Below are 24,937 nucleotides of genomic sequence, written 5' to 3'. Positions count from 1 at the left end.
TTTTTTTGCTAATCTTCAAGGATTTAGCTTCTTTGCCACATACCTCAGGGCACCAACTGATAAAGCTCTAACTCTCCATTTTTCCAGGACACCAGCAGTGCGGCCTTGCAAAAAATGAAAATCGCTCAAGAGATTTAAAGGGGAAATTTATTTTTAAAATCCTGACTTGCAGCAAAGAGGTGGATTTTAAAAAAGCTTATCTCTCAAGAATCAGTTTAAATTTTAATTCTATCTGGGGACTCTTCCATGCATTCTAGCTTTAAAGTTTATCTTTTGACAGGGACTTTTTGCCAAGGTAATGGGCAGCTTTGTCAATTTAATTTGTCCAAGTTTTTATTAGTGTTGAACTCCTTTTCCTAATAAATATATATATATATATGGTGAGTCTACACTGAAGCTTTACCAGTTTGTATTTGTTTATGTGTCTGTTTATCACTCTGAAGCAAGCTTGACACAGAAAACTGCAGAAGAAATGCAAAACTGAATGTATGGAAAACAAGTAACTCACTGCCTCTATTTTACATACACCCATATTTAACTTAAAAAAGAAATCTCAGCAGAAATTCTCAATGAAATACTGCCAAAACAGCTCAGGCACAAGGGACAGACAGATAAAACGGGGAATCTGTCAAAGTGTTGCTGCATTCTAAAACCAGACATGAAATTATCACGGTCAACTGGGCCACCACCCTGTTGATCTTCACATCACCCAGATTCTGCATGAAAAAAAACACTGGTAAACTTAAAAATTCTATCAAATTTTGAAATCTGCACTTTGTGGCAAGTCCAGCAGGTAACATAAGAGTGGCAGGAAAAGGAGAGTGAGGAATGTCCCAAATCTGAGCCTGTACAAACTGAGTATTACACTCAAAGCAGGATGTAAAGAGCATCTTGGTAAAACTGGAATTCATGCAGTGCTTCCCAAGGCTAAGGAGAGAGATTTAGGAACTCTTGTATCCAAGGTTATCACATAGGAAGACAATCTCGTTCTTTTCTTCTTTCTTTTCAATATTAACAATTTAATGCGCATTATAAGGTGAAGTGACAAAAAAATTAGAGCAAATCCTGTATTAGGGGAGCTGCTTCTAATGGGATTTCAAATCTGATAACATGCAAATATGCTGGTTTCATTTCTTAAATATCAAATATAGTCTCAAGATTAGGTGATATTGGAAAGAAGAAATTATCTTTAGCTGATGTAAGTTACAGGAACGGAAGGACCTCAAACCCCTTGAAAATTAGCTCTCCCCTTCTGTCTCTCAAGCATAAGACTCGAAACAAAAGGTGACATTTGAACACTTAGACCATAATTTGAAAATCATTTTCTTACTTCAAACAAATTGGAGCAACAAGGGGGCAGATTTGCTAAGAGAAGACTCAGCAACTCTTTTGAGCATGCGAGATAACATTTATTTGAAGGCAATCTGCTTCTCATTTCTGTCCACCTGGGAATTTCCAGGCTTCTACAAACTTTCAAACAGCAGGCCTTTAAACAAAATTTAAAGTTTATAAGAAGGGTATAGAGTTGCTGCCCTTCTAGTGGAAACCTACAGAACAAACTTTCTGCATCACAACATTGCATCCCTTTGCAGTGTGTGTTATTGAGTCTGAGCCTCGGCTTTTCCAGTGAAAAGTAAGCAGAGAAAAGCCAGGGCAATCTCACATTTCAAATTCACAGAACTAGAATTCCACTGTTTTGTTTTCCAAAGAGCTGGGACAACCTCTGAAGCTCTTGGTGGACACCTTCCTTGGAGCTGTTATTTTTAAGAAACACCAAACCTGTAACCACACTTCTCCTCAACGCTCTTGGACAACGCTCAGGAGCAAACACAGAAATCCATATGGATTCTTCAAGCAAGTGCGCCATCTCAACTCATCCAACCAGCTTACCTTTTCATGTTTGTGTTTCTCCTTTTCTTTCTCTTTCTTTTCTCTTTCTTTCCTCTCCTTTTCCTTCTCCTTCTTTTCCTTTTCTTTGTCCTTCTCCCTTTCTTTCTTTTTCTTCTTCTCTTTTTTGTCCTTCTTCTTCTCTTTTGGTTTCTCTTTTTCCTCAAATAGTTTTTCCGGTAGCATGGGAGACAAGGAAGGTAACATGCTGGGAAGCCTCATGGCAGATGGTGTGCTGAACAAGGGCATAGACATTTCTTTGGGAGGTAACACAAGAGGTGCTGATGGTACCTTTATCTTATCTTCCTTACCCTTATCTTTGAGTTTCTCTTTGTCTTTTTTATCCTTGTCCTTTTTGCCTTTCTCTTTCTCTTTCTTTTTATCTTTATGTTTTTCTCTCTCTTTTTTGGTATTGCCATCTTTCAACTTTACTTTTGTCTCAGCATCCTCAAAGTCCTTTAGTTTGAATTTATATGGATCAGGATCATCCTCTTTGAGCAGTTCCTTCCACTGAAACTTGGCTTCCTTGTTTCCTTCTTTGTCTTTATCTTTCTCCTTGTTCTTTTCCTTCTCCTTATTTTTCTCCTTGTTCTTCTCTTTATCTTTTTCTTTTTGCTTTTCTTTCTTCTTCATTTTAGTTTTCAGCTCTTTTTTCAATTTCTTTTTCACTTCTGTCGATGAAGCCAACTTGGTTTTCTCCTCATAGATTTTGAGAAGAGGCTCCGGAGTTGGAGGTGAAGCAGAAGGAGAGGAAAAATAAGTGAAGTTGGTAGGTGGATTAGAAGGTGTCCCCATGTTTGCCTTCCGAATGACCTCATCAATTGAGTCATCCATTGTCCATGAAATGTCTGAACTTGAAGTCCCACCTGAGGCAGGTATTGGAGTTGCTCCTGCCTTATTTGCATTATTGGCAGGAACAGAAGGCTTAGGAGTTGTAGACTCTGAAATAGAAAGTCTCTTAGGACTGGTAAAAATTTCCCCTTCTGATTCGGACCCAGAGGAAAACTCAAAGGGATCCGGTTCTCGTTCGGCACACGCACGAGCAATCACAGCATCGATTGAATCATCAATGGTCTTGTCCATGACTGGGACTTTCTTCACCTGGTTGTCCATATTTGGCTTGGGGGCAGGCTCAGGTGGTGTCTGTCCCTGTTTCACTTGAATATTTTCTTTTCCTATCTTCTCACTCAATGCAGCCAGAGGGGGTCTACTCGGTGTTTCAGGCTTCACAGGTGGTTGCGGAACGTGCACAGGAACCTTTGGACTTTTAGGACTTTTGGGGCTCTTGGCACGACCTGGTGACTTTTTTTCTTTGGATCCAGTTTTTGGTGAACAAATGGGACTCCCAGCTACCACTGGTGAGGGTGTAGTTTTCGGTGATTTTGTCTTTTGTCCTGGAGAACTTGTTTTGGACTTCGTTTTGGGTACAAACGGCTTTGCCTCTAAAGTTTTGGGGGTCGGTACTTGGGATTTTGCAATGGGAGCCAACATTGGTGGTTCTGGTGAAGGGGGAGCTAAGTCTGTACTGTCCTGAACGTGAACTGGAGAAAGCATTGGTGGTACTTTTTGTGTATTTATTGAGCTAAGAGGCTCACGTGCTTCCACAGTCCCGTCCAAGGCGTCCCCTTTGGAAACAGACAGTTTCGGCCTTTTCACAGGTGGGAATTCCTCAGCATCAGGACTTTCTAATGGTCTCTTGCTCAAGTAGTTCTCATCATTAATTGCCTCATCCTCTTCCATATCTCCTTCTTCTTCCAGTGGGACCTGCATGGCCTCTGCAGATGTACCTCCATCGGTAGGAACCTGCTCCTCTTCCTCTTCTGTAACAAACAACATTTAGAAAAGCTTTAGGATAATTGAAACGTGTTTTACAGAAACAAACAAGAACCAGAGCAAATATTCATGTGCAGCTCAGCCCAGAAGAGACAACTGGCCACCTAAAGGCTTCTTACTGGCCTGCTTGGAAGGAACATGTGGCACCTCCTGTCTCACATCAGCCACCGCTGGAACTGGTGAGTGCCCTCACTGCAGTGCAACACTGAACCCACGAGCAAAGGAGAGGAGGGTAGAGCTCACCAATGGCAGAACTTGCAGAGCAGGCCCAAAGTGTCAGTTCCACCCAAAACCACCCTAATAACTTCTTGATTCATTTTTAAATGAAGGGAAAGAGGATGAAGCATTTTTTGCCGTAACACAGTGTCAAAGCAAAATTTACCAGAACTGTGCTAACTTGCCTATATATCATGCAATTTTGACTGCAGATTAGCTACTAGGAAAACATCTTCCTAAACCTAGCTAATTCTTCCTTAAGCAGCATAGTCTGAAGGTTAAAGCAGAGTACTAAGCCCCATTCAACCTGCCAGGTTCTGTCTCTGATACCATCTTAAAAGCTGCTGCAGGTGGACATTATCTGTCCTGACTGTCTGGGAACGCCCCAGCATGGCGTGTGTGTGTTGGTTCATCACACACATGCCTTTGAAATGCATTTCCCCATCATCTCCTTTACCGTTGTTTGCATCGTGGGGCAATCCTGGAGTGCATATGCTGGCTTCCTGCAGCAATGAAACCAAAATGAAGGAGGAATCCATCTAACACATTCCAGAGCAAGCTGGCATTTGGGCTGTGAGACCAAAAACCAGCTTCTGAAAACAAGATAAACCTGAAATCTACACAGTGTAGACATCAGACACCAACTATTCCAAACCAGTGCAGATACCACCTGTCTGATTGCTATTTTTTTGTCTAATAACAATTTTTTTTTTTTTTCCTACATACAACACCATCTTCAGACCCACACGTGACACTACAGTGCAGAGAAGAGAAAATTGACTTGAGATCTCCCAGCAAATCCACAGTAGACTTAAAAAGAGAACCTCTGATCTCCACAACCACAGCCAAGCACTTTATCCTCTTGGATACACTTCCTCACTTTCAAAATGGAATTATCCGAGCAGGAAAAAGGATTCTTAGTCCTGAATGAGAATGTCTACACAGGCATTAACCTGACACATTTGTATTTGCAGTAATTACATCATTACACCTCTGCTGGTTAACATTCCTACACAATCTCATTTCACTTTACCCCAAGTTTCTGTTTACCCACTTGCAAAAACTCAAGACATTTTGTCTAGCTGCGTTTCTCAGGAAAGATATCCAGTGCCCCAAGACTCTCTCATGAAATATGTAGTAAAAAACATTTATGAGGATAGAGGCTAAAACCCAACTTCTTAATGAGCAGGTGGCTTTAATGAAGAAAGCACCAAGAAACTTGAAGCATTTTACTAAACACTAATTAAAACTCAGTAAGACAGCATCTTTCTGAAATATCTCTTTTCAAGGAGTTTATTTTCAGGTTTTCTGTGCTGGTGTTTCTCTGCTGTAATGTGTCAATGCTCTGATTTAGGAGAGTTGAGTCAAGAGCCCTGGGCTGCAGCACAAATCTTGCCAGCATCACAAATTAAGTAAAATGAGCTAGCAAGTCTGGCTTTTGCCAGGGCCCAGAGGATTTACAGCAGCCAGCCCAGAGTGGAGACTTTGCCTGAGGATAAAGTCTTAGCCTTCCGTGAAAAACAGAAATGTTAGGGAGTTAGGTTTTGCCTGGCTGGGCACTGACATTAAATTTTTTAAACTGCAAAGTTAGAGTATAACTGAGAAATCACTGTGGACTGAGCCTGCACCTGCTATGGGGGAAAAAAAATCTGCTTCCGCATCACGGAAGTAATTTCAATCTCTGTTTAAGCTGCTGCAGAAATCAGCTGCCTTCACCCGCTCAGAAGGTTTTGGGGATGAAGAATCAGCATTCATCAGTTGTCACACAGCCCTGGTTGCTACTGAGCAATTGCCTCCAAACCCCATTCCACCTACTTCAGAGCGCAGTTTGTTTTAATTTAAAAGTAGGAGATATAATTTAAAACAAACATCATACTTTAAAATTGGGATTTAGAGAAATCTTCTGCCTCAGCCACAAGATGAAAAGTGTAGCCAAATTAAAATATTAGGAAAGATAGGGTTTGATGATACAGACTTTAGAGATAGGAACATTAACCATCTTAATACAAGAAACATGGGGATAAAAAGAATCAACAAAGTGGAAAATAAACTCCTGCAACAGTAAAAAATTCACATTTACTAGAAAAATCAGAACATTTATTTGCTAAAGATTTCTGCCCAGTGTCCATTTAAACAGCCCTTCTCTTACACTATATCTCACGGAAGGGCACTGCAATATTTCATATTTTTATAACTCCTTCTCATCCCAAGGTGCTTCTCATGTTTTACCTACTCAGGATTGCAGAATACCAGCAGCTGCTGGATCAAAGGCAGAAAAACAATTTCAGAGGAGCTTTGGAGAACAGGGACCGGAGTTCTGTACAACAAAAAAAAAGAGCAATGCTTATTTTTTTTTTAATAAGGCCAAGTAAAGTTTGCAGCAGGCCCGTGAAGTTTCTGTGATCTTGTGTGGAGGTGCCAGGGAAGGGCAGAAAGGTTAAAGTGCAGTTTGTAGAGGTGAGACAAGAAATCGGGGTGTCTTGGCTCCAGCTTTCATGCACATTCCTGCAAGCCACAAAGACAACTTAGTAAGGAAGCAGAAGCATTACCATCCCTTTTATATAGACTTGGATTCCCCAAAACATCTGGAAAAAATTGCCTGGGTCAGTCCTGAACAATCCAGGGACTAAGGAAGTTCATGAGCACTTAACTACTGACACACATTCACCACTTTTCAGACATGCTCAGATGACAATCTGGAATCCTATCGTGGTCAAATGAAATCCAAATTTCTCTTGGAACAAGGCCACAGTCTGATCCTTAGCAAGGACTGGTATACTGCCAGGCAGCAGCTTTCAAACCTGAGTCACCACAGCTGTGGCAGAAAACAATGAAGCACTTTTTTTTTTTTTTTTTTTTTTTTTGGTGGGGAGGGGGTAGTTAATTAGAGAAAGTGAAATTTCTATCTTGAGTTCAAGACCCACGTCTCTCTTTCCTCCCAAAGGATTCACACCAGAGCAGGAACTAAACATGGAAAACCACCAGCTTTTAAGTATTTGCTGCCTGACTTGGTGATGAGCATTTACAACAACGTGGCCACTTCCTCACCTTTGTCCATCTCATTTTCCACTGGGCACTTCTGGATGTGCCATCCTTTGTGCACAAGATTGCTTTCTAAGTCTCTTTATTGCCATTTCTCCCTATCTCCAGCCACCTTATTAATGATCCAGCCCCAGTTACCATCTATAGGTCAAATGGATATCACCTCAGCCATCTGCCCTCATAACTCTCCCCTGTAATGAAAAGAGACTGGAGCTGTTTGGGAGGTTTCTCAAGATAACAGATACTTTTTTTTTTTTTTTTTTTTTTTTGGTTAGAGAAGTCAGTGCTGGATCAATATTAATGCTCACATTACTAAAGCTATAGAGAACAATTGTTTATTATGTCAGTGGGCCCCCTGTGCAGAGCCTGGGTTACAGGAGGGATGAGTTCAGCCGTCGCAGCACTGAATTTGTCCATCACTGAAAAAAAAACAAGCTGAGACCTGTCAGCATATGAGAAATCTGGTTAGAAAGGCAGCACTTCTTACTTGAGAATATTAGGCTGTGCCAGGAAAGTGGTGGAATCATCATCCCTGGAATTGTTAAAAAAACATGTGGATGTGTCACTTGGGGACATGGATTTAGAGGTGACTTGGCAGTGCTGGGTTAATGGACTTGATGATCTCAGAGGGCTTTTCCAACCTAAATGATCCAATGGGTAACAACATCACCTGTGTCTATGTCAGAAAGCAAGTTCACTTTCATGAAAGGATGACTTTGAAGCTAGAGGAGGAAGGAATCCACTCCTCTCTTGACACAGGTCTGCAGGGTGATTTGGGGCAGGTCACTCCATATCCTGCTGCCTTCCCAGCTGACAAATGATGATAATTCCATCTCACAGAGGTGCTGTAAAAACTGAACTGGATAAATACGCAGCACCTCAGGATTTCTGGACAGAGAGCATCAGAATCCCAAATGCAAACTGTGGGGATCTGTCACCACTTCAAATGCTGGAAAATTTCTTAAGCTCAGGCAAGTTCAGTCAAGAAACTGAAACTCCTGCTCCCTTTTTTAAGGAAAAACCACTAAAGAAGATCAAACTCTCTATCTTGGTACATCATGTTCCTGTATCACAGCAGGGACCCCAGACCAAAGGGTTATTGAATATACAACTTCTTAACTTGGCTACAGCTCAGTTTCAGGACAGCAATACTCAACACTTCAGTTATGAATTTCCAGGTTTACGAAAACTGAGGGACTATTTGTCCCTGAAACTGATACAAGGGTAAAAAGGAACAGAAAACCTGCCTTTTTGCAGAGAAAGAAGTGCAATCACCTGCACCAAATTATCATGCTCACCTGGCTGAATTTTTAGAGGAGGCAGCACAACAGGTCAGATAAAAGTGAAGGCAGGAAAAGCAGATGCAAAACTCACCTGATTGAATAGAAATGCACCTATATATGGGCATTCTTCAAGAAAGAAAATCTATTGTATATAAATATAACTATGAAATTAAAATTGTCATAATCTTGGTCATCACCAGACTTTTTACTTCAGTAGCTTCAGTGGGAAAGCATAAGCACTGACAGCTAGATGGGTGTCCTAGAGAATACGGCACAGATTGGGACAGACAAAATCTCTGCTCAGCTCCTGACCCTGCCAAAAACCTACCCTGTCTGTTGGCTGGTATTTAATTTAAGTAAAGTTCCAGTCTCTCTTCTGAAAACTGGATTAACATTTCGCTCTGTCACAGGGTGGGTGACAGGATAAAACCATCTGGGTAAGACACCGAGATTTAAGAATAAATGAATATTTTTTATGTACAAGATGAAGCAGAGTCAGACATGCTGGTCTAAAACTGGACACCACTTGCTGAGGAAAGAGTAACTTGATTTTAGTAACAGCAGCTCTTATGTCCAATGCTACGTCTAACGTATTAATTGCACAAAGCTCTGGGAGGTAACAAGTTCCTGTGGAAGCCAACTCTTGTTATTATAATAATGTAAGATTTAGGCATTTGGCATTTGATATTAACGGCAGTATGGCAGATAAACAGGATCAGCTATCAGACTAAACCCATTAAGGATACCCATTCTCAAAAAGCAGATGTTTCCATGCAACTCATACATACCTATTTTCAACTATTAAATTTCTTCCATAATCCTTTTCTTTTTAAACAGAACCTGAACACTTTCTTTTCTAAGAGAATGCAAAATGACCAAATAAGATCTGTCAGTAGATCACAAAATTCTTTCACACATAGTTAGTTCTCTTCAGATCAGCCTCTCTTCTCCTTTGCACTGCATGCTACCAAGTACCTGGGAATGGGAGTTGGAAGCATCAGGGGTTTTAAGGAAAATTATGATTAGGGAAAAGAAGTGATCTGGCACTGCCTGCACTGAAATCTTCAATCCATCTTTGTTTCCAAGCATATCTTCCTTCGGACCACATGGATATCAAGGCTGATGGTTTTACACACAGCCAGCTCAGCCTCTCAAATGCAAGGAAGGAAGGGATTGTTCCCACTCAACATATGAAACATTTTAGTGAGAAAAAATAGAAAAAAACCTTTTTTTCAGACTTCTAGAATAATTTTCCTATTGTCTAGCTAAAGCATGAGATGCAGCCAAAGATAAGTTTTTGGAAATTTTAAGTCATTAAATCAAGAGCTTACATCCCTATCATATCCTAATAAGCAGGAGCTTTTGATTTCTGTTAAAACTGAAGTCTTTTTCTTGTGCCATGATTTGTTTTATCTCTTTAACTTGTAATAACAATGACCTTTCCCCAAAACAAACAGAAAGTGTGCTTGTAGTCCATAAAGGAAATTAATGGAAGGGGGACAAAATTCAATCCTGATATCCTACAGGCCAATATCCTGATACCTTAATGCAAAATGAACACACTGAGATACCTCTGACACATGTGGGGCTTAGAATACTGGCTTTTATATAGATACTTGTGTATATGTTACATATATATTTATATATATTTATAATTGTATTTTTTTTTTCTGCTGTATGAACACAACTGATCACTGATGTGACCTGTTTACCAAACAGACATTAAAACAACAGATTTTTCCTTTACTTTATAAAGATCAACCAGCCTATTACCAAACCCTGACATTTTCCAGTTCATACTTTCTATGGAAAGAGAGCACCACCAACAAACTCATCTTCCATGTGCTCAGATTTTTCCACTGACATTGTCAGCGAGTTCACTGCAGTGCCTTCTCAGAATGTTATCAAATGCAAAAATAACCAATACATTAAAAAAAAAAAAAAAGAAAGAAAAAAAAAAAGAGAGAGAGAGAGAGAGAAGGAAAAAAAAAAAAAAGGAGCTTTCAGATATGGCAAGTAATTTTGCATAAATAACTAAAACACTGTAAGGAAGATGTGAAAGGTGCTTGAAGTAGTTAAACACCTCAACTTGTTAATCACACTGGAAAATGTTGCCCCAAATGGCTGGTGGTGCCTTCAGTCCTTACTACTGGCTAGCACTGAACTTCGAGGTGCTCAGTAGGACTGAGACTTGGTGTATCCATTTATCAGTCCCTCCAGAAGCCCTTATTAATGTGTCCAAGGAGCTACAAGAGGCCAAAAAAACACCCCTCCATCCCTAATGACATAATACATCTAACCATCTGATTATGATAGCAGTAATCTGGTTCTGGACTCAAAATTTTCCAGACTGATTCAGTTACCTCTCCATCCTCCCCATTTGGTACAAAATCATTAGAGATGAACTACTGAGCACCAGTAAGAGAAGAGAGTATTGAAAGTTTGCCAGAAACAAACCATAACTCCTAAACCTGTAGTTCTACATTTAAATGGAAACTGTCTCATCCTTTCTTTTGTCCTGGTCCAAGAATTTGTGCAGGAGAATGAGGAATTTGAGGCTAAAATAAGAAATATTATCTGCTAGTTTGGGCTAGAAGTGACCTAATGGGGCAACTCAAATGGAAATATATCTGCGAGTGGAAGGAAAAAAAAACAACAAGAAAACCCAACAAACCAAAGATAAAGTATGTTTATGCCCAGCTGATAAAGTAAAAAACCCACCTCAGGATCACACAAGTGTAAGTGAGTGGGAAAAAAGGAGAGTTGTGAGGAGCACCAGATCTTGGCTTAGGATATAATGTGAGATTTTGGCTTCCAGTGCTGCTTTAGGATATCAGATACAATGAGAGTAACACTTCTAAGTAGTTACTAGTGGCTGCTCTCATTCTAATATTTTTTAAAAATATGGAATTTTATGAAGCCAAATAACACAGGATTCTTAAAATGACACAGCCAGTTCCCTGCTGAAGACAGAAAAACAGAGTTGGCAGATTGTTATCTACTACATCCACAATCTCTCTCTGACCTGACAAAATATTAGTCCAGAATTTTTGCTGCTACAGCAAGCAAAAACATGTTTCTGTCTAAATACAACAAGGGAGAATTTACTTTTGCTGTGACTTTTAAGCAGTGGCTCAACATTTTTTGTAGCTCATGCACAAACACATGAACACACAGCACGGCAGGGCTAATGGGTCTGGAGAGTAGAAACAACCCCAGGAGCATCTTTAGGAAGTGATGGAATGAGAAATGTGTGAGATCCAGCCAGCTCCCTGTCAGCAGGGTAGCCTTGGCTCAGTCACTTTGTTGCTCTGAATAACTTGGGATTGAGTCTCCCCCTCTGAACTCTGCAGAGTGTAATGTGAAAACCACTGCAGTTAGATCAAAACATAGAGCCAGAGACAGAAAACCTCTACAACAAAATCTGGCTTCATCTCCATGCTTTTTATTTCACTTTTTACTCCCTCTGGGGGGTATGATCCTTTAACAAAATTGAAAACTTGTCCCAAAGTGTGTGCGTAGGTACAGAGGTTTTTCCTCTTTAAAGGAACATTTTGACTTCTAAAAAATAAAATTATTAGCAGAGACAAGGTAATTAGGCAGTGACATTTCATAGAGTACAACCAATCAATAACAGAGTACATTAGCAAGACTGACAGAGGTGTGAAGCTGATACATTATAAATGGCTCTATACTGACCTGTAAAAATGCAGCGTTTCCCTAACATTCGGCACAATAAAAAAACTAAAATGCTATATAAGCAAGCCAACCTGAAATGACACCTAGTATTATAAATGGCCTAATCTATATGTTAATACTGTTGTATCACATAACTGCAGCAAGACTAAGATAACAATATGACTTTGGGGTTTCTATGGCTACATCCTGGGCTAACGTGCCTGAAAGGGCTTGCTGCTGACACCACACAAGCTTTCTGAGTGCTTCTCTTTGGTTATTTATGATATGATTTATGATAACAACAACATCTCCTATTTTCTCCCCTCGTCAGATACAATAAATTGCCATCGTTAATCACCGTTCTTGCTTCAGCTGTGATTACAATAGTATAATAGGGCCTAGCTATGGTAATACTGTGTATTAAGGTGTTTTTCTCCCCCCCTTTAAAGAAATATGCACAAGTAGATCTTTGTAGCTGATGTCAGTACCTGTAGTATTTTAATAATCTTCCCAGGAGTATTCCTGGATGAGAACTTCTGTTACAACTGAGATTCAGCACCACTCCTCTTGTAAAGATCAAATTTACCGTCTAAAGACTCAAAATCCACATCGTATTATCTGTATCTAAGAATTCTCAAATATAACACAAGGGGTTTATATGTATTTTTCTTGAGAAAAGGAAAGCAGACCATCAGTCTTTTCACTTTGCACCTCTGCATCTAATCTTCCTGGCTGAGCTTTCCAAACCAGCTCTTCAAGTATTACAAATCTTAACAAAAACAAAAACACTGAATCTATATAAACATCTGGAAGGATTTTTACAGTGCTTTTCCTTTTCTATATTATGGTCTTGTATAAGAAAATATACTGTTCTACCTTCAATAAAATCCTGGGTTGAAAATCCCTAGGCTTTTACAAATATTTTAGGAAGCAACTATTTGTACCTCCAGGCAAAGGAACAGACTAGATGTTTATTGCACTGGGGGACCTGTACTTCCTCCATATTAATATTTTTTACCTGGCATTGCAGAATTTTAGTCCTTCATGGATTTGCAACCTGCATGTATATTTGGGTACTTGGATTCGGCAGTGAGAAAATACTGCAATTTTTTAATGTCTTGTTTTGCAACTGAGCTAAAGAAGTCCAGAAACAGGAAGGTGTAACTGTCTCACAGACATCACATTATTTCTTTTACTATATTACTTCAGATTCCACTCTTTCTCCCCAGAAGTTCAAAATTTAATCCCAAAAAGTTTGGGGGTTTTTGTGTAATGCACCTGTGAGAGCAGAAATGTGGTTTAATGCTCAGGTGTTAAAACTGGACATTTCTCGTCCTCAAGAATCCCACAGACAGCAAATAAGAGGCAGCCACGATGGCATGATGGGCTATTTTAGATTGTACTAACAAGCATATTTGTATTTATATTGCTGCTAAAAATAGCTAGAGTGTCCTTCAGCCCAGAGTGATCCAACTCTTTACTGGTTTTGTGGCAAAGGTAGAGGAGATGGGAGGGGAGATCGTGGCAATTCTGATCAGCACAGGGAAGATGTCTGGCATGGAAGAAATGGCAACATGAAGACAGTGGTCTCCAATTAAATGATGAGCTCATCTCCAAGTTCACAGGATAAACACAGACACTGCCAGGTGGGGCACAAAATCCACATGGAGAGAGAATTCCTCTGGCAGACAAGGTCTGTGATCAGCTACAATTACCTGTGTCTGCCTTCGACTCACTTTGCTCCCTCAAAAGTAGGCCTGGGCTACTTTGGGTCTTAATCTCTTATTCACATGAGAGAGCTTCTGCAAAAATGCATTCCCAGAAGGAAGTCATGGCTCAACTCAGCTTAAAGACCATCATCACTCTGGTTATGCAGGACAAAGATGCAATTTTGCTGTCGTAAAAAAGGCTCTGAGTGTTTAAATCACCTTCAAATAACTTTTTAGTTCAACAACTCATCTGGCCATTAATTGCCTTTCCTCTCCTCCTCCTCTTGTGCATCACTTGCAATTGCAAGGGCATGTTTGAATCCCAATGATAAGCTGCTCAGGGCAAGAACCGTATCTGTGTTTTCCAAAGTGCTTTGGTTACTTCTGGCACTATAAGAAAAACAAACAGAGCACACCTATTTAAGAGACTCTTCATCCATCTTTTTGTCTTCATTGGATAAGAAAGGGGAACTCAGTATTTTCTAAGCAATTCAAATATTTTCTAAAAAAGAGAAAGACTGGGACAGGGGGAAGTCTATTTTCAACAGATGAATTGAGAGGTATTAAAAAAGTTAACCAGGCCCCTGTGCTCTAGAATAAATTGGAAAAGCTCTGTCTACCCTGTTAGGGGAAGTCCTGATCTGTGGTATTGATCCATAGTGGCACAAATTAAAAGAAGTCACAGAAATTTAATTAAAAATAGATAAATAAAAAAGATCTGCAATTGACTGGAAAACTGTAATGTGAACAGAATTACTTAAGAGTAAAAAAAAGGCACATGTTCACCCTCTCTCTTAATAAATGTATACACACCACATCCAGAAGTGTTTACCAAATATTCCAGCTGTTGGGAACAGGTTGGGAATATTTCAGATGTTGGGAACCCATTTCTTTAATGATTCCAGCAGCAATCATGAAAGCTTTTGCCCTGCAGAGCAATGAGTTTATATTCACAGTTGCTACCTCAGAAACACAACTGCAGTTACAGCTTGCAACACTGTCTAAGCAGCACCCAAAACCTTCAGGAAGATGCTCTGACCAGACTTATCCCGGGACTTCAGCGCTTTGAACCGACACCGGCGTGTCCTGGTACATCCATGAACCCTCGCTCCTTTGCTGGGATGAATTCTGAACCACAATACGAATCCCATAACAAATACAATCTTCTTGATCTAGCAGAGAAGGAAATCACTGATGATAAGGTTTTAATAAAGCTTGACAAGCCTCAAAATTAAATTTGCTGGGAAGGGTTCAGCCCCGAAACAGATACCTTCAAGCGGTCTTCACGAAAGAAGCCACGGAGACTTAACGAGAGGAAAATGTTTACTTAAAGAGGTTTTTTTTCTTACAGCTACAAATCCAATTAGTGACACTCTTTGTGTTCCAGCCTCGCTGCTTTATTCCTTACGGGAGCACATGTGTGTCCAGGCTCTCTCTGTAACCCTGCCCTGCAAAAGGTGCCCATAGGCATAGAGAAAACTAATCAGGGCAGTGTGATCACCCACCCAGCAGCACTTCCCCGGCGACACTGCACAGGCATTTGAAACCGGATCGGGCGGCCCGACGCCACCGAGGGTTCAAAATGCTGCTGTCAGCACCACCGGGAAAAAAGTGCTCCAGGAGCATGGGGTGACTGTGCTGAGCAATAATTCTGTGGGCAGCTTCCCACTCCAGCAAGGAGCCCGATGCAGGAGGCAGCAGGAAAATTTAAACCACATCCAATTTAAAACCTCTGCTTTTTTTTTTCTGGTGACCTTGTAATTTTTCAGGGACGGCTGCTAAAATCTATTGCTTCTTTCCGTAGGACCTCATGGATCACAGCAACATCTTCAAATAAATCTCACTTTCAAGGGAGCTCAGGGGCTGGAAACAGAGCACAGGAGTCAGTTAGATGCTCTCACTGTACAAGAGCTTTTTGGGGAGACAACTGGAAAGACCTCAAGGTATTTTACAAGGCCACAGCCACGAAACAATCCTGTGCTTCTGAGGTTGCTGCAAGACTTTGTAGGACAATTAAGCTAAACAAAAAACAGTGAAAAACATCAGAGTGGGCGAAAAAAAAAAAAAAAAAAAAAAAAAAAAAAAAAAAAAAAAAAAAAAAAAAAAAAAAGGAGATTCAGAGATACCAGAGTCCTACAAAAGTAGAGCTGGGCATGGATGTGAAATGATTATGATATATTTCTCATGGTGTCACTTTCAAAGGACACACAGTAAGAGCAGATACCCTTTTACACGAGTATGTAGTGATAGAACAAGGGGGAAAGGCTTCAAACTGACAGAGAGTAGGTTTGGATTGGATAATGGGTAGAAAGTATTTACTGTGAGGGTGGGGTGGTTCTGGCACAGGTTGCCCTGAGAAGTTGATGCCCCATCCCTGGAAGTGTCCAAGGCCAGGCTGGATGAGGCCTGGAGCAACCTGAAATAGTGGAAGGTGTCCCTGCCCACGTCAGGGGAGTGGCACAAGAGAAGCTTCAGGGTCGCTTCCAACCCAAATCATTCTCTGACTCTATGACTTCCATGGAAGCACTAAGCAAGTTTTAGAATGTTGTCTCTGTTTAGAAACATTCCAACCCATTTTTAGAAACGAAAACTCACAGCTCTGACAAGGACCTCAAGGCTCACATTTTGTGATGCTTCAATTTAGATTCAACTCCCTCTTTATGCTGCAGCCTTTATTTGGATGCAAGGCCTGCCCCTGTGCTCCCAATGACCTTGGCAAAATTCTTAAAACAAAACAAAAACAAAACAGAAAAAAACCCGACACTAAAAAACCTTCACGACCTCAGGCTCTAAAGCTATTTTAGAATTAGCTTTGAATAATTGTCCCACAATAGGAGTTTTCTTGATTAATTGCTTAAGATAAGGCCTCCTTTTCCTTGCTGGCCTCCAGTGACTCCCTCCACTTCCCATAATCACTTTTGTCTCAGTCTCCTGTTCACTGGGAACAGCTAAGAGAAAAATCAGAGATACACCAACTCCATTACCTGAGGATTAGCCAGGAGATAACCCTATGTATTCCATTACTGACCATTATTTGAGTAATTATTCAATCAAGTTTAGACCATGTGAAAGATGCACTAATTGTTTTGCAGAGCTTTCCCGAGCTGTTTATCTAAGGGATGCAACTTGTGTCCTTTAACAAAACAAAAATGATGTGCTGATTGCAAAGGAAAATGAGAAGTGGCTTTGTATTGAACTCTGTATCCTAATTAGGCTTAACCAGGAGTTAAGGATCTATTTTTGACCAAGTTTCTGCACGAGCTGGATTGGGTACATAGCTGATTACAGAAATTCTCCAAGATATTGCTTTTCCATCTGAATTATTTAAAAAATGGTACACGGACATTATTTTTCTAGCAATTTATGAGATAAGCATCCTGAATATAGGGAAAGCAGGGATAGCGGAGAAACAAACAAGCCAGTGACCAGCAGGCTTAATTTAAACAAGAAACTTGTGCACACATCAGTACTAGAGTCAGAGGGCTTGATACTCTGATTTAAAGTGAATTAATGCCTTTTAGCTAAGTAATATTTTTCTTGGACACACGGAAGGAATAAAAAAAAAGTCCAACGAAAACAAATTTAGTGAAGGAATTGGCTTCAGCAGGCAGTTTTACGTAACATTAACTTTCCATTCAGACATAAAAAAATATAAAACCCCCTCATTTCAGCGTTGTCGGATTGCCACGTAACCTTCCCGTTCCGTGGACCTCAGGCTGGTTCACTACCAGGTGACTCCCTGCTGAGAGGGAACTGCAATTCCCAGGGACACCAGCTGATGGTCCACAAAGACCCCAAAGAAGGCGCAGACTGAAGACAACTTCTTCATCTCGAGATATAAAACTTCCCTTTCTTGTGAAGCGTTGCAAAAGCATTTGCAGTTCATCTGTAACTTTATTTACTCTGTTGCTTGTTTCCGCTCTTTCTAACCCCCCATTCCATAAACTCAGGCCTTTGCCACCTCTGTCTGTGCGAGTTTTGGAGGGTGGAGGGGAGATTTATCTTCAGGAGTGAGCACAAGCTGTTGGTATTCTTGGGATTGAGGCAGAACGAAGCGCACTCAGCCGTGGCAATGGAGCTCCTTCCAAGCCAGGATTAAAGCCAGTGGTGGGGAAGCTGGAGTTTTAATGGATAAATTGTTGCAGAACACGCTCAGCCAAACATCTCTGCTGATGAAGGGGACTCGGAATTGGGTGGGGAGGGGATTATCATCCTGCTGTGCCATGTCATTTTTGAGAACACCATCCTCTTAATTTAGTTACGTGCCAAACAGTGAGCAGCAGTTTGACCCAAATCCTATTAGCAACAACAATCTGTCGTTCCCTCCTCTCCCAAAATGGAATATGCTCTGGGACGCGTTACAGAGAAATAAATTGAAATGAGGGAGGTTTTCCCCATTAATTTCTCCCACTTCCCAATTCTAGCTGCAAGTTCATGGGACAGGGACCTGAATTAGATTTGTAAAGCAAGGACTTCACCCACACTGCTGCCTTGATAAATCAGGAATAAAAAAACACCGTAAACACGGAAGTTTTTCTTTCACTTTTTTTTTTTTGTTCTTTTTGCTCTTATTTTCTGTTTTCTTTCACCCTTGTATTTTTCTCTTTTCCACCTCTTCATTGCAGGTGTCCCTGCCTGTGGCAGGGGGTTGGAACTAGATGATCTTTAAGATCCCTTCCAACCCAAATCATTCCAGGATTCTGTGATTTAACAACTCATCAACTGCTCTTTCCAAAACCCAGAAAAATCATAGGTTTTCTGTATTACAGAATTTTTCTGCCTTTTCTTCTCATTCACTCTGAGCTTTCTCTTTGTCTAGCATTTAGTGGGAAGATAAAAACTAGAAGAGGGAAGAACACATTTGCTTTTTGTTTCACTCAGGATATTTTCATGAAGGAGACTGATGGCCAAAGGCCAGACTGAAGCAAAGGTAAAGGACAAAACACTCAAAAATCCCATGAAACATGGAATTATAAGAAGCAGTAAGAAGAGGAAGAGGAGGTAAAGAGGAGTTACACTAAATAAACATTTCCAGGCCAAAAGAAAGATGGGACAAGCAGGTATGTTGTGGACACATGCTCCAAGTGGCCGTGGGACAAGCCAGGGTGTAAATGGGCAGCAATTGTTTGCTGGTTTGTTGTTTTGGTTTTTTTTTTCCATCACATGATGCTAAATGCCACAAGTTTTGGTCCTCAGGATCTTGTTTAGGCAGAATCTCTTCACTCCAGAGTTCTTCCATCTCACAGTACCTGTCACTGTAGCTACTGGGGCACATACTGTAGCTACTGGGGCTTCATTTCTTCTGCATATCCAGAAAAATTAAAAAATGCTTGAGGATACTCCTAGATAACAAGCTGCTCAGATGTGATATAACTCAGCAATTATTAAAAAGTAGAAGACTTACTCCGATCTCTGACTTTCCAGTATGGCAGAGGATTCTTTTTCCAGATGAGGTAGGAAATATATTTATTTCTCTTGAATGGCATCTCTGACTCAGCAGAGATCACTCCTCAATTCACCTTCTAAATTCTTTTTCTCTCTTCAGGAGTTGGACTTTGATGATCATTATGGGTCTCTTCCAACTCAGAATTTTCTATGACACAGTGATTATTTTTACACCATATTATTCCCCAATAAAGTGGGAAACAGCAAACCCTTTCCTCCCTCCCTCCCATCACGAACTGTCACTGCTTCCAGCGGCAAGAAAGACAGCAGAACTTCAGATAATGCCTAGAAATCTCTGTCAAAAAATGAAACATCACTGTTATGTACCAAAAAAGACCTGCCACCACTTCTTCTGCAGGGAGCTAAAGAGCCTTTAATATGGAATTTCAAATCCAGAAACAGATCTGAGTTTGTTTCAAGCTCTAAGTAAGACGGGCAGACATCAGATTCTTGTATTTTGGAGCTCCTCCCCCTCCTCCACCGAGAAATGTACCCAAAAGGTTGGTGTGCTCGGTGTACACCCAGGAATTCATTAAGGTCAATGAAAATGACCTCCAGAACCATAGGATGAAGTAACAAGAAAAATTAAGCACTAGGAATTTTAACATGGTAACAATTTGTTCCCTTTTGCCACAATCGGCTAGGACAGGATAAATACCTGGCTATTAAAAGCTTCCTACAAAAACTTACGATTTGATGAGATTTCCTATAAATCTAAGATTTTACTTTTCTGAACAGGAAGCTGTTTAAAAAAACCTAGGTGCCTTACAGAGAGAAAGAAATATAACCATAAAAAGCAAAAACAAGGACACTGTCTTAATCCTCTAAGTAAACAGGGTGTGCTGTCAGGACTTGCATCTGTATCTTCTGCAAATTAAAAGTGAAAAAAAAAAAAGTCAGCAATGGTCAAAAGCATAAGGAGCTGAGAGGAGAAAAGACAATTTTAGTCAGGATACCTGAGAAACTGCAAAGTTATTATTTCCATTTTCAGTATACAACAGCACCACGAGAAACTATTACCCTTGACATACACCAGACATGCTGAATGACAGAGTGGTCAAAAATATCATTTATCATAAGCAATATGATTAACAAGCTCTTTGACTGCTCAAGAATAGCAGGTATTTAGGGACACAAGATATCCAATTCAGAATAAAAGTCTAAATTCATTCTTACTATGGAGTAAGATTTTTGCCAAGCCACTGTTTGGGGAATTTTCTGTTACCAAGATCAGATATTTCAGGACAACTTGCTCAGGGCATGGCCATATATTTTTACAGGCTCTTCATCCACAGATGGGAAAGAATTTGCACAGACAACAAAAATAACTGAATCATACATCGGTTTGGGATGGAAGGAACCTTGAAGATTATCTTGTTCAAATCCCTACACCTTCCACTATACCTTGGGTCTCATCTACAGAGGAAAAAACCAGCAGGGCTCAGAAATTATAAACTATTGATGCACGGTCATTGTCACACAAAATACTGATGGCAGGGACGAAAACTCCAAGTCTAGGATGAGTTTGGAAATCAAATTCTGAACCTACCAGCTCGCCTTTTAGTTTAGAGAAGGGGTAATCTGGCTAATCAGATATTTTTAATACGGTCAGAAGAGGAAAGAGTCTGTGTTTCTTGCCACCTGGACTAGGGGAGACACCTTGTTCATCTGTGTTATTTATGATCCTGCATCTCTCCTTAGGAGAGGGGCACTCCTCCTGCCACTGAAACTGCTGGTTTCTTCTGGCAGAAAGAGTAGTTTAATTCCTTGCAATGCACTTATGGCTGATTTGGGAATGACCATCACTTTATGGCTGATGCCCATCCAGAAAAGATGCAATTTTAAATTTCAAAATAAATCACAAAAGGACTGCGAGGTTTTAACCTTTGGTGTTTTCATCACATCCTTCTCCTTGCCTCTATCCCCGCTCAGCGCGGATTAGGATGGGGAGAGGGACAAATTATCTCTGGACAACTATAAAAGATAGAATTGATTTTTGGTAAGAACTCCAAGGAAGTTCTTAATACCCCCTTATCTTTGTGAGTAATACAGCAATGTTCCTCCGCTGAGTGAGTGCCTATCTTCAGAGCTATCCTTGCCAATGTTATCTCTACAGAAAAGCAGCTTTGAAGGACAGAAAATAATATACATTCCCCATTGGTTGCGAAGGAGTTGTGTCAAAACTTGTAATACACAGTTTAGGTTCTACACCAGGTATTTCCATAACTTTGGGGAATTCAACAAGTTCACTGCTGTGACGCCGGCATGAGGCAGAGATAAGATTTGCCCATCTCGCATTGTGAAATTTAATAACTGGGAAGCACTTCAGAGCACCTGCACAAACCTAATGATGTGACATTGCCCAAACTCACTGCCTTGCATGTTAATATTTTTATTACAGTGCGAATTTGTGAAGCTTCTTTAAAAAAATTTTAAAAATCCACTGTATTTAAGTATTTACTGAAGAAAGGCAGCAAATTCTAGGTTCATAAGGGGAAGCAATTTCCTCTTAGACTCATAAGGAAGGATGGAAAAAAACAGATTTAGTTTTGGATGCACAAACTATTTGCCAAGACAGAGGCTCATGTACTACTGCTTTTTTCCTGACCACAATGATTTGTCTAAGAGGAAATCCTACCTCCTCTTACAAACTGTCTGATCCTGGCTGCAACATTAACAACACAAATATTGGATTGTTCCACCCCTGATAATTTTAGGTAGTCCCCTACAACTTCTGAGCTTTTAGGTCAAATGGTTGATTTTCTGAGAAAGTGAAGCCTTTGATTCAAAAGTTCCTGTTTCTAAGAGAGATTCATTTAAATGTGCATGGATCACAGCACGTCACCTCCTCGTCAGTCCAGGATAATGCTTATGTATAATAATTTCCTTTTTATTTTCAGCCCTTGACAACTAGCAAGGAGGACACATACAGAAATGTCTTGCAGCTCCTCTAAAAACAATCCTCTGCTGCAGATGAACAGCCTCTCCTGAGACAAAGAACAACTTTTTGGTCATCTACCGAAGCCAGTAATTCTGTTCTTCAGACTCCCAGGATTTCTGCTATCTGATGGAATATTTAAGCAGAGACTTCATTCCCCCGGTGGAGCGCTGATGGCTCAGCCACTCCACTCCGGTGTTCAATGAGCTCTTGTGTTCTATTACAGAATAAATGTGATTTTCTGCCCAGCTGGAAAATGATACTTCTTCCTAGTGCAGAGATTTCTACCCTACTCTAACCCGTCTAAATAGGTCACAGTCACATTTTCACAATACTACCAATATATCCCTTCAGAAAATGCAAAAGCTTGGTGCACCCAGGGCAAAGACTATCTAATGCTGAGTACTGCAGACTCTCCTCAGCAAAGAAAAATAAATCAAACTAAGGGACGTGTTACATCTCTCTTTAAAACCTCTCCTTGACTTGGTGGGTTGGAGAAGCCCTCCCATATCTCTCTGTCTCATCAACTTTTATTTCAAGCAGATTTGAAGGCCCTGCTCTGCCAATGACCAGCTTGGCAGTCCTTGACAAGACACAGCTCCGTGCCTGACTCTAACCCTCTATCAAATGGGGATTACTGATATTTTCCCCAAGTGCCTTGAGCTCTCTGAGTGTACCAAGGAGCCTTATTTATTCATTTGCCTGCTCCAGATAAAACAAGCTCTGTCAATCCTACCAGCACTACTCTGCGTGCTGCAAGTCTCCCAAAAATATGGATTCTGAGGTCAAGTGAGATGACTTGAGAAAGCAAGAAGTGTGAGTTGTTGTTTAATTTCTTCTTCAGCTGCCTCCTGTGCATGTTTTTCCTAGGCTGTTTTACCACTGAAATGACAGTGGGATGTGATGATCTTAAAGGTCTTTTCCAAACTTAGCAATGAAATGATTCCATAAAGTAATCAAGCACTAGATAATGTGCCCTTCAAAATCACATGTTTTCAGCCAGCATGGTATAACCCTGCAGTAAGCTCAAAAAAAGCCAGGAGAGTTAAACCCTGCATGTGGACACACTGAAACTTCAGTCAAAATACATTTGAGGTAAAATGAATCAAAATGTGGAGAAAGGAGATGCTCGGAATTGATTTTTCCAACAAGGCATTTACAGGCACTCCAAACACGATCTCCACTTCAAACATAAAATAGTCATTGTGCTGATTTGTTACAGTACAACTTGCTAACGTATTTGATTCCACATTATCTGAAACTCTGAGTTATCCGAGGTCTCATCTTCTTAATGGAAGGGAATGTACAAAAGTGGAGCAGTCACTTGAACACACAATATTATCTATACAAATTGGGACTCATTCAACAGACAAACTTAAAAACCGAATTATGGTTGACTATCAATTTGATACTCTGCAGAAGAAAGCACCATTTAGAGCCTGATGGTTTATAAAGCCTTTTAACAACACATCTTGGCATTATAAAACATCAGATCCTGACCATGTCCCAGAACTCACTAGAAAGCTCCTGTGAGAAGAAAATTTTTGCTAGTTGATTGTTGCAGCTGAGATCTTACCAAATATTGAACAAATGCAGTGCTGTGGGTTAAGATATCAATATTCAAAAATTGTTTCTTGGCAGAATATCGCACCACTGTGTCAAAAGCAGATTCCTGCTGAAGCAACAGGCAGGGCATACCAAAGGAAATTTTGGAAGCAAAATTCAGGAATCCTGCCTGAGACACCGATCCAGGAAACAGTGAATTTCAGCTTTTATCTTTGCTTCACTACAGCTATCTCTAAACTAAGTTATCTGCAAAATAAATTCAGATCCTTGCCTCAGTTTCCCCATTTTTAGAAGCTAGAGAAGCTACTTGAGAATGGTGAATTCAAAGTCAAACACAGAAATATAATTTGCCAAATACACAAGCAGAAATGCAAATTGCTTTTCCATTCAAAGTCAGATGCTAGAGATGTCACTTTTTATTGAGATGTTTCTATGTGGTAATACATATTAATTTCTAAAGCACAGGGAATTTTTGCCTTCAGCACAGATATTTTTGAACTCATACTTTCAGTGGCACTTCACAGGATGTTTAAAGCAACCTTAAAGATCATCCAGTTGCAATCCTCCTGCCACGGCCAGGGACAGCTTCCACTAGATCAGACTGCTCAAAGCCCCATCCAGCCTGGCCTTGAATACTTCCAGGGACGATGAGATCCACAACCTCCCCAGGCAACCTGTGCCAGGGCCTGACCACCCTCACAGTAAAGAATTTCTTCCTCATATCCAATCTAAATCTGCCCTCCTGCAGCTTACAGCCATTCCTCCACGTCCTATCATTCCATGATCCCATGAAAAGTCCCCCTCCAGCCTTCTTGTAAGCCCCCTTTATGTACATATTGTGATATTAAAAAAAAAAAGCCCAACAAACTTCAGTAAATTAAGACCAGGTATCCCAATGAATTTCAGCAGAAATACTTTTTTATTTTTTACTCAGATAAAACAACCTTAATTTGCCAACTGCTTTAATTAAAAAGTATCAAAAGCTCTAACTTGCAATCAGAATTCTGTACCAAAAATACCAATCTCATTCTGCAGCTTTTCATCAGGGTACGAGGCAGATTTTAGCTGTATAGCACTAGACACACTGTGAACAACACAGCACAGTACAGTTCACCAAATAAAAATTCAAGTCCACAGCACAGTGACAGATACTTGGAGGCTACTGGGCAGTTCATGTTATAAACAGAGGCATTTCTCTTGAAAGTTCAATAAGGTTGAAAGCCAAAACAGTGATACGGCATCAGGGATTTATCATCTAATAATAAAAGAGTGTTTGTTCCTCGGGATCTGCTTCGAACAAGTGGAGTCTCATGCTGAAAGAGCAGGTTCAGTCGGCATGC

At 40.4% G+C, this 24,937-nt stretch overlaps 1 protein-coding gene across 1 annotated transcript in view; it reads right to left on the bottom strand.

The window, feature by feature from the left end:
* Positions 1-24,937, bottom strand: part of TAF3 (TATA-box binding protein associated factor 3) — a 112,530-nt gene that overhangs the window by 21,933 nt on the left and 65,660 nt on the right. Inside the window, exon 3 of the mRNA XM_040063014.1 lies at positions 1,891-3,707. Within this exon, the coding sequence (XP_039918948.1) occupies positions 1,891-3,707 (1,817 nt within the window). The remainder of the gene's footprint in view (positions 1-1,890; positions 3,708-24,937) is intronic.

This window comes from Hirundo rustica, chromosome 4 (assembly GCF_015227805.2).
Source record: "Hirundo rustica isolate bHirRus1 chromosome 4, bHirRus1.pri.v3, whole genome shotgun sequence".
Taxonomy (NCBI): domain Eukaryota; kingdom Metazoa; phylum Chordata; class Aves; order Passeriformes; family Hirundinidae; genus Hirundo; species Hirundo rustica.
The sequence above is the reverse complement of the archived record's forward strand: the minus strand, read 5'-3'. Positions and strand labels throughout refer to the sequence as shown.